At 37.8% G+C, this 15,893-nt stretch overlaps 1 protein-coding gene across 1 annotated transcript in view; it reads right to left on the bottom strand.

The window, feature by feature from the left end:
* Positions 1-498: 498 nt before the first annotated feature.
* Positions 499-15,893, bottom strand: part of BAG3 (BAG cochaperone 3) — a 28,828-nt gene continuing 13,433 nt past the window's right edge. Inside the window, exons 2-4 of the mRNA XM_003755320.4 lie at positions 7,177-7,509; positions 5,884-6,252; positions 499-1,928 (exon numbers count right to left, since the gene is read on the bottom strand). Of these exons, the coding sequence (XP_003755368.1) occupies positions 1,101-1,928; positions 5,884-6,252; positions 7,177-7,509 (1,530 nt within the window). The 3' untranslated portion in view covers positions 499-1,100. The remainder of the gene's footprint in view (positions 1,929-5,883; positions 6,253-7,176; positions 7,510-15,893) is intronic.

The following is a 15,893-nucleotide window of genomic DNA, read 5'->3' as shown; positions in this document are numbered from 1 at the left end:
AAGTATTATAATCTTATCAGTATTTCAGACTTTCTCTGCCAACCCCACCTTAGTGACCCAGAATGTTATTGTAAATAGCCTACCTTTAGGGAGAAACAGTGAAATCCCAGACTGATTTTGTGGTTCTAGTTGCCCCAGAAAATGAATCCCTATACTCTGGGCTCCTGAAAGTCTTGCCCATTTTCTCTGGAAATGCAGACTGAATTACTTTACCCCACCCTGCATTATCTAAAAGGGGCTAGAAGACTCAGGGTACTTAGTATACCCTGAAGCCTGAGGCAGCTAAGAATGCCTCACTGAAGTTCTCAAATGAATCTGTTTGGCAGTTTCCAAAAGGGATGCTGGCATGCATGTCACAGTATTTCATTCTTCTCTTTCAGTTGCAATGAGTCATGTCAGAGTGTCAATGCAAAAATGTACCTCAAACCCAGACTTGTAAATAAGACTTACTTCAGATATGGATCAGGAACCAGGGCTTCAGAAATCACAATGAACATATCTGGTTATTATAATTATTCTTGGTTTATTTTCCATCCTTAAAATTGAGCACTGAAAGTTATCCACACATATAAATAACACTATGATTTCTTATACACTTTCTGCTGTCAAGACTTAAAGTGTCCAATGGTGAAAAGAAGAAGGAAAAAAAATCATCTTGCTGAAAGTTAAAGTTGGTTATTCTTGAGTGGTGGTATAGTGATTTCTCCCCCTAGCTCCCTTTAGGTAAGGAAGCAACATGAGAAGACAATCCGCACATGGATTAACATTGCATGCCCTTGTACACAGAGGGCACTAGAATGACTCAAGTATGGGCCTAACCTTTGAAACAAGCAGCTTCTTTATACAAGAGAAGAATACAGAAGAAAAGCGTCATTTTCATTCTAGCCTTTTCGGTGTTTAGATTCTATCTGTGCTTATCCTTACTATTTCTACCCTGACCCAAGCTGTTACTGTGTCCCCCCCACCCCTGCAAGCTGCTATGTTTATTATTAACCAATGACTGCAAAATTCCTGAAATGCATGCAACTTAAAATTTCTTTAAGCACACAGGGTCAAGTTCCCGAGTCCAAGTTAGTTTTTTATTTAGAACAGGTAGGTGGCTATGGTTCTGCTGGATTACGCGATGTGTTTGTGCTTGTACTGGGGTCTGCTATCTCTTTGGTTTTGGGCTGTGCCTCCGTTTTGGGTTCCCTTCTGCTCTTTTCATGCCTTGTCTTCTTACTTTTGGTTGTTGTGGTGGTAGGGGGTGCCACGGTTTCCTGCGGGGGCTTCACATTGTCTTGGGAGCTCAGTTGGAGTTCATAAACTTGAACTTGACCTGGGACATCTTCAGCTTTCTGTTCAAGTTTTTCCAAAATCTGCTGGACCTTTCTTACACCATCCCTCCTGGCCTGACGCACATCAGCGCATCCTTCAGGGTCCACTGAATCCAAGGCCAGAAGCTCTTTGGTCAAATACTCTTCAATCATCAAATATTTTTTGTCTGTCTTCTTTCCTTCAAATGAATTCACAGCCTCTTCGAGCCCTTGGACTTTCTCCAGAATTGCTTCCACTTTCATCACACCAGGATGTTTGGGGACTGCTTCCACATCAGCTGGCTTCTGTGGTGCTAGTTCAGGAGAGGAAGGAATGGGGGAGGTTGGCCTCTCTTCTGCATCTACAATCTTGGAGGAGCTAGGGGCAGAAGGATCAGGAATGGGAGAGGGAGTGGGAGCTGGAGCAGAAGAGACCTTCACTTCAACCTTCTCAGGAGGAGGTGGAGGCTTCTGGGAAACTGATTTAGAATCAGCTTCCTTGTGAATAACTTGAATTGGGATGTAGCCTGAAGACAGATCTGGTTCAGCAGGGCTTGACTTACTTTCCACGTCGTTTTCAGGTTGGGGTACTGGGGTTGACTCTTGGTGGACCCCTGGCTGTTGAGGAGAAACCTGGAGAAGACAAATATACTTTTAAAAACTGGAGACTAGGTTAACTAAGAGTGACAATTTTCAGAAGATAAGTAGATGCATGGATATTTTCAAAACTGAAAATATTAGAAAATGTGTCTTAAAAACAAGTTTGGGCTGCATAAGACAAAGTGAAATATAGATCATTTATCAAGTTAATTAGATCAATGTAGGATGCCAGCCATAGGTAGGAATGATTTGGTTTTGTATGTGGGGGAGGTAAAGGGGGGAGGTGAGGTAGGAGGGGGTAGGAGTGGGTTGTGTGTAGAGGATGGGAGGGGAGGGATGGAGTTTTTTGATCTCTTTAGCCTGTATTGTTTTCAGCTCATCAATAATTTTGGTACATATAAGTTTCTGGTCAGAGTGTTTTCTTCTAAGATTTCATTTATGAAAGACTCTATTCCTTTTTTTTTTTTTGGTCACTTCTGATTGATCGGGGATTGTTTCTCCCTAGGACACTTTGTTTTTTGAAAGAATGATTATGATATTTAAGCCCTTAAGAGCCAAGCGTCAGAGAAAAGCAGGGAATGAGAAGGGAACAAGAGCCCTGTTTCAAGATAGCCAGAGACAAGAAGATAAACTAACTGCAGGGAACTAAGTGCCGTAGTTAAGTTTAGAGTTGGGAAGATCCGAGTTCAAATCCTGCCTTGACTACTTCCTATATAAATGAGAGACTTGGAATGTGATGACCTCTAAGGCTCCTTCCAGCTCTAATAATAATATACTACCCAGTCTGGATAACTGGGCCAGACACAAGCATAAGCAACAACCATGGCCAGTTAGGTAGTACAATGCATAGTGGATCCTTTGGACTTAGAGTCAGAAAGCCGTGAGTTCAAATTATGCCTTAGTCATTTATTGTTGGTCTTAGGTAAGTCACTAAACCTCCTCTAACCTCAGTTTATTAAACTATAAAATAGGGATAATAATAGCAACTACCTTATAAGAAAGTTTTGCTGTGAGGATCAAATGAGATAACAGAATATATGTAAAGTACTTGGAAAACTTAAAGCTTTCATTACAAATGTGAGCTATTTTTAATCTTGTTATTCAGTGTGTTTGCATTGATTTTCTGAGTGCATATAGAAAGATAAAAGTTTAGTATGAGACATTGCACAAGTTCCATTGCTTCTTATATCATCTGTGCATGAAAGAAATATGAAAAGATGCTCTAAAATGCACCTCCTATTCACTTAGATGCCAACACAGAAATCCTTCCTCTAGCCCTCAATGTATTCATAAATAAAGGGTTGAAAAAGAACATCTCCAAAACTGCTTCTTCCAGCAGTAAAGCCCAGAATCAAGTCCAGTTAGGGTAAGTGAGTTTTACTTAAGGAGACTCATCCAACTCTGCACCAAAGCTACACAGACCTCTCCCTGCTCTGAACAAAGCCTATAAGGTATCTTTCTCTTATACAAGGTAGATGAGACTGCTCTACACAACTGCACTGTCAGGCAGGCACATGTGGGAAGGGAATGAGAGCTTGCCTTTTACTTGGACAGAGTTGGGAAACAAGAGTGTACCCAATAAGTTGCTTGTTGGTTGATAGAGGGATGGATTAATCAAATGTTAGCAACATATCATGGTAACAATTTAAAATCATGAAGTGCCTATTTTTTTTTCCCCTAACATCGCATAAGCAAAGAGCAGGAGACAGTGGACACAATGTTGAATTTGGATTCAGGAAGTCCTGGGTTTTAAATCTATCTCAGATGCTAATTAGCCAGGAGACCATGGACAAGTCATTTAAATTCTGCTGCCAATTAAAATGGAGATGATATCAGCTCCCACATTTCAGAGGATTGTTGGTAAAATATAAGGTCATCTATAGAAAGGACTTTGCAGACCTTAAAACGCTTCATAAATGTGAGCTTTTAAGATTCCATAAAAAACCAGTTCTAGCAAGTTATCTCTATAGACTGAATGGAGGAGGTGCTTCAAGTTCCTGTATCACAATGTCCCTCAAATCTGTATGATGATGCCAAAGTATTCTCATACCAAGGTTACAAGGACTAGGGAAGGGGAGAAAAAGCCCTCTTAAGTTGTCAAAGGAAAATAAATATGCAAAAAGTTTTTCTATAATAAAATTGTTTTTCTGTTAACCCAAGGCCTACAGGAGGAAGCTATCACCATTCTACAAAAACAGGATTCTTTTTTTAAGGAGCATGGCTGTTTTGAGCAAAACAGGACATGTCATTTGTGTAAGAAGCACAAGAGGTAACTTCAAGGACTTCTGGGTTAGCAGAAATATATGGCATCTGCTGCTAGTGTGCTGGCAGCTCCAAGTGGCACTAGACATATTAGATAAAAACAGTAATAATAGCTACTATTTATATTAAAATCTACAAAACACTTCACATACCTTAATTTTACTTGCTACTACAACAACCCTGGATGATTGGTACTATCTCCTATTCCTATGGTAAAGAGGAAGAAACTAAAGCTAAGAGTAGTTCTGTGACTTTTCCAGGCTGTTTAGTGGCTAAGGTAGGATCCCAAACACTTCCTGTTTTTATTCCCATTGTGGCCTCCTTTACACTCCCTCATTGCTTTAGTTTTCAATAAGAAATGCTATTTTACAGACAATCTAATCTTTCCTATAAAAGCAAAGCTGATAAGGCATCAATCTCTTATCCAAATTCATCTCATCCCATGATATCATTCAGGGGACCCCTATCTGCAACTTAATCTTAAGTCCCTTGGCAAATTATCACCAAAGGCCAACAAAAGCTTAACTAAAAAAGCAGAAAAAAAATCATAGGAGTAAGAGATAACCTCAGGGAATCATCCAATAATTTTAATCCAACCCCCTCATTTTACAGCCCAAGGTAGGAAATGACTTGTCATAAAAAATTGGCAGGGAGTTTAGACTTGATAAGAATGTGAGTGAATTAATGGCTAGGGCAGAGAAATCAATTCTTGTAAATTCTCTAAAAGTTGCTTAGTATTTTTCTAAATTTTGGAGAAAGGGTTGATCTGTATATGTTCTGAGGGTTTTGTTACTTTGAAGTGGGAGAACTTAGAAGGGACTGGTCAAACTTTTCTCCCCAATATTCCAATAGTATGAAAAAAGTTAATAAGTAGCAGATGCTGGACCCCAGTTTCTTGATTCTTTGATTCCATGCTTTCTGCATTTTACCATAGCTAATCTCCTAGGAACCTATGAAATTAGATCAGGTCCAAAAGAAATCAGCTTGGAACAAGTATAAGTCAAAGCACAAGATGTGAAAAGGAACCTTAATTCTCAGACTGCATTTCTGCAGACAGCCCAAAGGAGAGGACAGTAATACAATAATGTAGCTAACATTTATCAAGCACAATATATGGTTTGCAAAATGATTTACATATATCTGAGCTGCTTTGATCTTCACCAACAGTCCTGGAAGGTAGGAGCTATTTTATTATCCCTACTTCCCAATGAGGGCACTGAGCCTGATAGAGTTTAGTGCCTTGCATGGGGTTCTCACAGCTACTAAATGTTTGAGGCCAGATTTGGTGTTAGGATCTTTCTGACTTCAAGTTTAGCTGTTTATCCAACACACCACAGAGCTGCCTCCTCATGTGCCAAAATGGAAAGGATACTAGATTTAAAATCATTGTAACTGAGTTTAAATTTACATTTTCTAGCACAGATGGTTCAAAAGTAGTTCTGCTACTTGCTACTCTATCCAGCCTAGGAAAAGCCATGGAACCTCCTCTCAGACTTTTGAGTTGGTTCCTGTGTAAAATTAGGGGAAGAGGAAGAATATGGAATTTGGGACTCTATAAATTCAAGAGTCTTTTCTAATAGTGAATTCCAATTAATTGCTTCATGTGAAAGGCATAAATTGATTTCCTCCAGAAATGATGAAAAACTAACTGGGTGAAAATGATACTAACTAAAAAGATCAAAGAACTATAAAGATAAAATGGGCTTTGGTCTAGAAGTCTCCCTACCTCGGGGCTTTCCATGATGGTGTGCACTCGGGCAGGAGAGGAGGAAAGCACAGATGCATTAGCTCTGCATGGAGATGCTTCCCGGCTGGATGAGCCCCTGGTAACGACTTTGTATGGGGACTGTGCATGGGAAGGCCTGGTTTCCCGATCATCCGCATGAACCCCCTGGGAAGCTGGATAGTGAGTCTTCTGGGCCTGATGATGGCCCTGATGGTAAGCCTGTGATGGATGTCGGGGGTGATTCTGCTCATGTATCACAGGGATAGGGATATAGCCTCGAGGAAGATGGTGGCAGGCTTTGGAGCTCCTGAGAGTGGATGGAGGCAGACTGGAGGAGGAGGAGGAGGAGGAGTCTGGAGACTGGGATCTCTGAAAGTCACAAAAGTAAAAAAGATGATTCACTTTATATTTTTGTAATGGCTCTCTGGAAAGGAAAAGGTTTACAGATCAAAAAATACCTATGTTAAAATTCTGCCTCTCATACTTATTATTTTATATGTGTCCACAAAATCTTTCCATAAATCATATAAGACTTTGTAAGACTCAATTTTCTCATCTGTGAAATGTGGATAATATCTAGAATGCCTACCTCACAAGGTTGTTGTGAGAATTAAATATATAATAACATAGCATTTTAAATCACTATATATAGAAACCTCCCCCAATCCTTAATTCCAATGCCCTCTCTTTGTAAATTATTTATTTATCCTATATATAACTAACTTTGCAATAATAATGTCTGCCCTATTAGAACATAAACTCCTTGAGGACAGGGACTGCTTTTGCCTCTTTTTGTATCACCAGGGCTCAGCACAAACTAGGCACTTAATAAATATTTATTGATCTCATTCATTCAGTTATTAGCCAAGGCTGTATGCTAGATATCAAGAAAAAAAATGCAGCACTATATAAATATCAGCTATTATATTACTGGATGAAACAGCTTCAAGAGATTATTAAAACAGTAGTGCTGATACACATTTTCCAGGGCATGTCTATTTTAGGCTGCTTTGAATAAATGCTGCAAAGTATCTTTTGTCAAAACTATACACACACACACACACACACACACACACACACACATGTATGTATATATATTTGGGGAAAAAAGCCAACTTTCTTGAGTGGCTTAGTGACCAATGAGGACACCCAAATAATCCATTATACATTATAAGTCGGAAAAGTCCAGGAAATCTGAATTATATGCCTACTGAGTAATCAAATGAACTAAGAGAGTCTCAAAGGGCACTGAACAGTAGTTAGGCCGCTCTCCTGTAAAACACACCCAGTTACCTCAAGTCCTTGAGATGCTGGAGCCTGGGCTGCTGCTTTTGACTTTCCACTCTTTTTTTCTGGCTGGGTAGATTCAGATGAGCTTCTGAGTGGGGATTCTGATGGAGAAAAGGACCTTAGAGGTGACTGAGCTCTCAGAGAGGTCTTTGCTTTCACTCGATGCATCCCAGGCTGCTGATAGAACGGGTGCTGCTGCCGGTTTTCAGATCCTTCGTGGATAACTGGAATGGGTATGTAGCCAGCACGAAGTTGTGGATACACTGAGGTGCCCTCCCTTGTGGGAGGTGGTTTAAGACTCTCCTCAGATGGGCCGTTGGCTGATGACTGATTTTCCTAAAACAAAAGGAGGCAGAAACAAACAAAGAAATGGGGGATGGAAATGAATGACAACCAAATAAAATATAGAAAGCATGCAGCTATTCAAGTCTTCGGAGCCAAAGAGAACTTCTTGATCCCTTAAGCACAAAGTGGAAATGTTTTTTGGACAATCAACTTTTAATGACCATTATTAAAAAAAAAAAAAAAAAAAAAAAGCCCACGCCACTAGTATCTCACCTGACTACTGGGGAGGGAGCCATGATCACCTTTGTTCCTTTGCTGTTTCTAAATTATTCTCTCAATGGTCATTCCTCTTTTGAGGGAAGGATCTTTCTTCTTGTTTTTGTCTCCCTAATGTCCAGTATCTTTTAATTAATTGATATATGTTGAATGTTTAAAAAAAAATTATATTAAAAACAACCACCTCTGTAACATTTTCCTGTCTCCTCACACTTCCTTTCTTCCCTATAGAGGCTGCTGTTTGGTCAAATGTTATAGCATCATAACAGAGAGAAAGCAGGATGAGTCTTGGGTTGATGTCAGTCAAGTCTACTTTGGGTGACATAATGGGGAGAGAGCACATCAAGCACATAGGTGTGTGTCGTGCTGAGTATCTGAGACCCAGCAGAGTTGATCAGTCTTGCAGGACTGGTGATTAAACATGTGTAAGAATACCAAATTATAGAAATAAATTACTTCAAGACAATTCATAGATTTAGAGATGAATCTGGGGACATCGAGTCCAAATACTTCATTTTAAAGATTAAATAACTTTTCTATGGTCACACAGCTAGTAAGTATTTAAAGCAGGATTTGACCCAGATCTTTTGGGTTTAATTCAGATCCACCACACCATATTCAATTTTTCAGGTGTCCCATAGATTTACTCAGTTTACTAATGAGAAAGACTAAAGATGAGTCAAAGAGGTATGTAACAACAATCTCTGCACCAATATAGAAGCTGGCTGTTGAAAAATAAATTCAAGCCAGGATCAACAATAGAAGTTGAGAACAGAATAAAATGCCCTCAAACAAAACAGAAAGAACATAGAAGTGGTTAGGAGCCGAAGACTCTTTGTGCCTTACTGATGCTAACAAACTCTGTCCAGGTTAAGAATGACTGGGATCCCCTTCGTGTCCTCTTATGAAGTTCTTCCTTCAGTGACTAGTCTATTTTGGGGCCTTCCAGAAGGCCAAGTTCCAGATGTACCTCTGGGAAAGATCATGTTACAGACAACAAGGCACCTAGGTCACTCACCAAGCAAATTCATTATTCACCACACAGGGAGCTTTCCAAATGAAGGCATATCACATATATCTGGAGTCCCTCAAAGTAGCTAAATCTTATGAGCAAAAAATGTCAAATTAACATGTAAACAACAACTCTGACCATTCGTGTATATCTAAACATAGTAATGTCCTTGAAAGATAGAAATTTGCTGGCCCAAATAGAAATATTCTTCCTCAAGTGATCATATCTTTGAAGAAAAAAAAAAAAAAACAATTAAAAGCTAAGAAACTTTTGAGATTAGAGAGAAAAACTTCTCTTGCAACAAAATTTGCCAAAGGCAAAAGTGAACATGAGAACTATGTGACAGATCTAAATTTTAATTTTGTTACATGATCACATACATGTATGTTTAGCATTTAGATGATCTTGGAAGCTCAATGTTTACCTAATAACGTTTCTCTCCAAGAAACTCCTTTCCTTTCAACTTTCTTCAGCAAATATCAAAGGCAAGAATATCACTATGTCCTTGGGGACACTGGCAGCTACTATGCTCTCAGGGCTGGATTAGCACTCCCACATGCTGGAGCTTCAGTCTTTTTTTTTTTTTTTTTTAAATTACCATGCTTAACTCTCCAGAGTCAGGCATCATATGAAGGAGCTGAATTTCTAGCCACTAAAGGAGCTAAAAGGAACATAAGAAAAATCTTGGATTTTTCACAGAAATATCCATAGAGGATTTATTCTTCCTCTTTTCATGCTAAAGAGCAGAGCTTGAAAAAAGGCTGAGCTTTTATCATTGCTATGGGATTTTAGTAAGTTTTTTGAGGGGAGTGGAGGTGGTAGGGTTTGTTGTTTTCACCTGTCATACTCTTTCACAGTATTGGACAAAACCCTGAACTAGGGTATGCTCAATGGGGTCAAGTCAAGAAGTATGTAATAAAAGCTTATAATGGGCCAACACTGAAACAGGAGTTGTAGAAGATACATAGATGAGAATCTCTCCTCCTTAACGTAGCTTACAGTTTAATTAGAGTGGCAAGAATATATACATGAACTACCCAGCTTTCAAAATAATAATTAAGAGGTTTGTATGGTATAGACCCTTAGACTCTATGAATTAAAAAAAATATATTTTGATAACTATATTTCAACCTAATTGGTTTCTTTTATAATCCTATACTCCACCAGAATGCAAAAGAGTGGGAGGACATGTCCAATAAATCAAAGGAAGGAAAAGGCATGGTTGAGGAAGGTATGGTTGAGGAAGATTTAGAAAGGTGATGAAACTGAGTTGGGCCTTGAAAGACATGTGAAACTTGTATAGGTGGAAAAATAGTAGGAGATAAAGAATGGAATGGAGATCATTTTAAGCAATGACAGAAATGAGCAGGTTACATGTCAAGGACTAGATTTACTGGGACAAAATTATATGATGTAGGGTATAACTGTGTGATGACTGTGTATTTAAAATCAGCTGGAGTCAGAAATTCAGGTTAGGGGAAAATCTTCGATCTTTATTCTTTGTGGAGGTGAAGAAGGATCGGAGGTGAAGGGGGGGATCAGAGGTGAAGGGGGATCGTGATAGCAATGTGAGCAGCTGTGACAAGATACCAGCCAGCCTTCTCTTCCGCTTCTCCCTCCACCTCTCTGCCTCCACCCACCAAAATCATCATCTCCTATACAACACATCAGGACTTGCACAAAGAATGGACGGGGGTCATTCTTTCTCCAAGCATATATATTAATAGAGTATGGTCCAATTACTATTTAACCTCACCTGCTTGGGACCTCAGTGCATCAACTCGAGCTTCAGCCCATTACATGACTAGAGATTAAGATTAGAATAAATAAAGTGGGAACATTTTCCTTGCCTGGTTGAGTTGCTAAACTTTGATTTAACGGGCAATAATAGGGAGACAGTGTGCGTTAGGGAGTAGGATTACATAATTTAAAACATTGTTTTAAGAAGATTTTGAAAGTCTTTTTCTCAAAACTTTTCTACCTTGTTACAACCTGCAAGAACTTATATCCATTATGCATAAGAACTTACAATAAGCCACTGGAAAAGAAATTGTATTAAGAGCCTTTTGTATGGTTCCAACAATACTTTCTGTTATCTGAGGACCAACCTATTTAGGATCAGAGGCGCCAGTCAATTATCTATCACCTAACAATGACTGATGAATTTTTTTTTTTAACCACAACAATTTATGAAGACTCTTTACACTAAAGTGAAAAGGAATTTTAGAATTTAGCATAGAGCCTGCCATACTCAAGGGGCTTAAAAAGTGTTAAACTCTGGTCTTCATGGAAGGAATGAACTAATACTCTAAAAATGACAAATTCTTTAAATATTTTGAAAGTCAAATGCAGGATGGATTGGAGAAGAGAAAGGTCAGGATGCAAGGAAACTATTTAGAGAATTATTGTAAGGTATTTCAGAAGGTAGGTATGAGATGAGAGGAAACTGGTTCACTGAAAAGAATCTTGGATTGGGAGTGGGAATATCTACTATTTGCATCCTAGTTCTACTACTTGCTACCTGTGTGATCATGGGCAAATCACCTTACCACTCTTGAGTTTGTTTTTTTTTAAATCTGTAAAATAAGATTGGACTAAATGAGCTTTAGAACTTCTTCTAGATCTAATGTATAAACCTAAAATAGGGATAACGGCAGTGGCAAAAATAGAAAAGAAGAAATGTAAGAGACTATGGGAAGGAAGAATCAACCTAACCTAGTGACAGATTGGTCAGACAATGAGAGACAAAAAGAGGTCAAAGATGACTGACAGTTACCTAGAGATCTGCATTTGCTTTTGTAATTTTATAATTATTAGACATTGCACAGTAACTTAAATGTTATATAAATGCTTACTAATTAGTGAAATCTTTAAACAAAATCCCTAAACACAGGAAAGATAACATTTCTATAATTAATAGTTGAAAGTAACTTTGGAGATCATTTAGTTCAACACCCTCCATTTTATGGATGAATTAAATGAGGTCCAGAGAAATAAAACTGTTGTAAGCCACACAGCTAGTTGGTTGAAGAGTTGGTATCTCTATGCTGCTTTTGACCCTGATAAGCTATCCTCTCACTCCTTCTTTAACTTTTGTCAAAGTTGACCTGACTCCCCTCCTACACCTTAAACCCTAGATGTTCCCTTCAAGGCTTGGCCCTGAGCCCTCTTTCCTTCCCTTCTTTCTCTAAGGAATCAGCTCCTGTAGATTCAACTATCATCTTAAAGCAGATAACTCTACAAATCTATATGTGAAGCTCTAATCTTTCTCTCCACTGCCAGCCCACCAACTGTCTATTGGCCACTTCTACCTAGATGTCCCATATGCATCACAAACTGGGTATATCCAAAATGAAACTCTTCTCCCTAAACTCCCCTATTTTTTTCTTTCTGTTAAGTGCACCACCATTTTTCTAGTCTCCCCAGTTCACAAATTCAGAATTGTCTTTGGCTCTTTCTCCTTTCTTTGTCATCATATTTAACCAATTCTAAGATGTTGGTTTTTCCTCCATGAGATCTCTCACATTTCAAATCACAATTCTTCCCCTTCACAGTCACAACTCTAGTTCAGGCCTCAGTAAAATACCTCCCTCTGCACTAGACTAATGTCACTGGCTTCTGATACATTTCTTTTGGTCTCCCTGTTTCTATTTCTTTCCTTGAACCTTCATGCTAACAAAATAATCTTTCTAATGTATATATCATTCATTCCCCTACTCATGAATTTTCAGTGGGCACCCCACTACCTTCAGATTCACATAGAAACTCCTTTGCAACCTGGATCCAATCACCCTTTACAGACTTCCTTTTCTCCATGGTTCCCCTTTATACTCATTCTAGGTTCCAATGAAACCAGTCTTCTTGCTGTTCCCCTAAAGTCAACATTCTAAATCTCAATCTTGTGCCTTATAGAGATTATTCCTCCAGTTTGTCTGTTGTTTCCCAAACCTAGCATTCTATTTCTTGTCTCTGTGCCTTTGTATGAACTGTTCCTTACTCCCTGGAATGCACTGAGTACTGCTTTGAAGCTTCCCACCCCCCACTCCCTTGCCATAATTCAGTTCAGGCACTAACCTGTCCCAAAGAAGTCTTTTCTCATAATTTGGGATTCTTAGTGCTTGTTTGCTGTCTCAAATTATCTTATGTTACTTATCTACTTACAGACTGGATCCTCCAAAAAAAATGTAACGTCTGTGAGGGTCTTCATTTTTCATCCTGACATCTTATATAATAGAATAGGCATTTAATAAATTCTCGTTAAGCTGAATTCCAAACTTAAAATTTATCTTTTTTTCTCTCTTCTATACTGCATCTTGGAAATTCTACGATACATCTTTGTATAATGCTTTAAAATTTACAAAATCCTTTCGGTCTTTTTTGGCCCCCAGAAAATTCCTGTGGGCTCAAAAAGCTTCCATTCAATCCAATAAGTATTTTTTGGCTTCTCTGTGCAAGGCATTGTGCTTGGGATACAAAATACAAAGATCAAACAGTCCTTGCCCTTGTGGACCCTACATTCAACTCAGGGAAGATAGATAGATGAGAGAGAGAGAGAGGGAGAGAGAGAGAGAGAGAGAGAGAGAGAGAGAGAGAGAGAGAGAGAGAGAGAGAGAGAAAGAGAGGTATTTCCTATAAGTGGTGGCAACTTGGACCATGCTTTAAAGGAAACCAAAGATTCTAATAAATAGCCATTTTTTTCAGTCTTTGGAGATACACTAATGTCTCTATATCAATCCTAATCAAAGGAAAAAATTATCACAAAAATTTCCTGGGAGGTGGGCAGAATCAATATCATTACAAGAATTAAAGAGTTAAAGCTAAAATTAACTTCTAGGTCTTCTAGGCTGGTGTTCTTTTCACACTGTCACACTGTGCATTTTCCTTAAAAGGGGATAATATACATCCATATATACATAACTCCATAATTAGAGCCCAAGAATAGCTAGGTATCATAGTAGATTGTGCCAGGCTTGGAATTCAGGAAGACCTGGGTTTAAACATGTGACTACAGATCCTTTCCAGCTGTGTGATCCTGAGCAAGTCACTTCATCCTGTTTGCCTCAGTTTCCTCACCTCTAAAAGGAGCTAGATAAAGATTATGGTTAAACACCCCAGTATCTTTTACAAGATAACCACATATGGGGTCATGAAGAATCAGACAATACTGAAAAATGACTCAGCAATAAATAAGAGTCCTACACCAAGAGTAAAGTAATGTTATAAAGCAGCTCTTTCCAATTTTCACTGGATCTTAATTTTGAAATTAAATTAAAACTGAAAAATTGTCAATTATCTTACTTTAAAAGATGAAAAACCTTTAAAAATTAAATACTTAAGTTTTTCTTCAGGTTTTGATAAAGGAAATTTTGGATTTCTCCATCCAAAAATTTAAGGTAGTCTTATTTTTTTCTTTATATTTATTTTCTGAATTTTCAAAGAGGAAACTATCCCTTCTAATGGAGATCTGTAATCTATCTGATAAATTGTAGTCTTGGGATGTTCCTTGGGACATTGAGAATTTAAATGATATTTATGATCAATGGTCACACAGCTATTATGCATCAGAGGCAGGGTCTGGACTCCAGGTCTTCCTGATTCTAAGGTATTTCACTATGCATGTCAATCTCTTTTGTTTTTTAATTGCTCTTTTAAAATAACTAAACAATACATATCAAAATATTCATAGCAGCACTCCTGGTGGTTGCAAAAAATGGAAACAAAGATGATAGCCATGAATTGGAGAATGGCTTAAAAAAAATAATAAGACTGCTATACAAATGTTAAGGAAATGGCCAATAAGGAATTTTGATAACTATGAGAAGATCTGTATAAAATGATTCAGGTCAAAATAATCAAAGCCAAAAGAACAATGTACACAAGAACAACAAAAATGTAAAGAAAACATCATTAAAAGGAAACTAAATTTTGAGTAACCGAAAAAAAGCCAGTGAAAAGTCTAGAGAAGATTTAATAAATAAAATACTTTCACCCATAGGTCAGAAAGGAAGGGAACTAGTAACCCAAGAACATTGGATAATCCACTAGATATGCTGTCATCAAAGCATATTTTTTAATTGTTTTCTTTAGTCATATGGAAGAGGTTCAACTTAGGTGGGGTAAGGGAAGGGAAACATCACACAAATTAATCAACATGAAAGTGAAGCCTAGTTTCCCTAATAATCTTCTTACATTAAGGCACCCTTGCTTTCAAATTTAGGCAAAAGCAAAGTGAATCTTGTAAAGCTTTTTGCTTTCTTTTCTGTAGAAAACAAGGCTTTTAACTACAAAATCATAATATAAGGGGAGCAAGTTACTATAATTATATTATTTCTTGCTCAGCCTCCTTCCAATTTATTTACTTATGTGAGATGACAGTATACCTTCAACATTTACTTACTCTAAAAAAAAAAAAAAAAAAAGAAAGAAATATGTGATAATAAAGAGTTTGAACAGATCACCTTAATTTAGAGGGTACAGACTGGCATAGTGAATATCAAGCTAGACTTGAAGTCAGGGTAATCTGGTTTGAATATTTAACTATTCGTTATTTAACCTCTCTGAGCCAATTTTGTAATCTGTGAAACAGTAATAACAAAACCTGTAGTATTATTATTCATTTCATAGAAGTGAAGCGAGACTCACATGTATATAAAATTATTTTTAAAATGTAATGTTAATGTTACTAATTTTTTCCCTTCCTTTCCTTTTCTTTTCTTTTTGAGAGAATTACGATTAAGTGACTTGTCCTGGGTCACACAGCTAGTAAATATTAAGTGTCTCAGGCCAGATTTGAATTCAGGTAATCCTGTGTCCAGGATTAGTGTTCTATCCACTGTGCCATCTAACTGTCCCCTAGTGTTACTAATTTAGAACATAAAACTTGATAATTTATTTTATATTACTCAATCTTAGCATTCTGGAAACTAATTTTTTTTTTGCCACTAATTTTTTTTTGCCAATAATTTTGCTAACTGACATCATCCTTTCAGTAAAGACACTGGGAATGTATTATTTGCTAAACCCAGACAGGAATGAAAAATCCACTGCAAAGCTGATTATTCCATTTAAAATCTGATAATTCTTGCCAGCCATCTTGTAAACTGCACTGAAATTCCCTGCAAACTGCTCTGTCCTCAAGTTCCAGGTT

This window comes from Sarcophilus harrisii, chromosome 2 (assembly GCF_902635505.1).
Source record: "Sarcophilus harrisii chromosome 2, mSarHar1.11, whole genome shotgun sequence".
In the NCBI taxonomy this organism is placed as follows: domain Eukaryota; kingdom Metazoa; phylum Chordata; class Mammalia; order Dasyuromorphia; family Dasyuridae; genus Sarcophilus; species Sarcophilus harrisii.
Note: the sequence above shows the minus strand (reverse complement) of the source record. Positions and strands in the feature narration are given on the sequence as shown.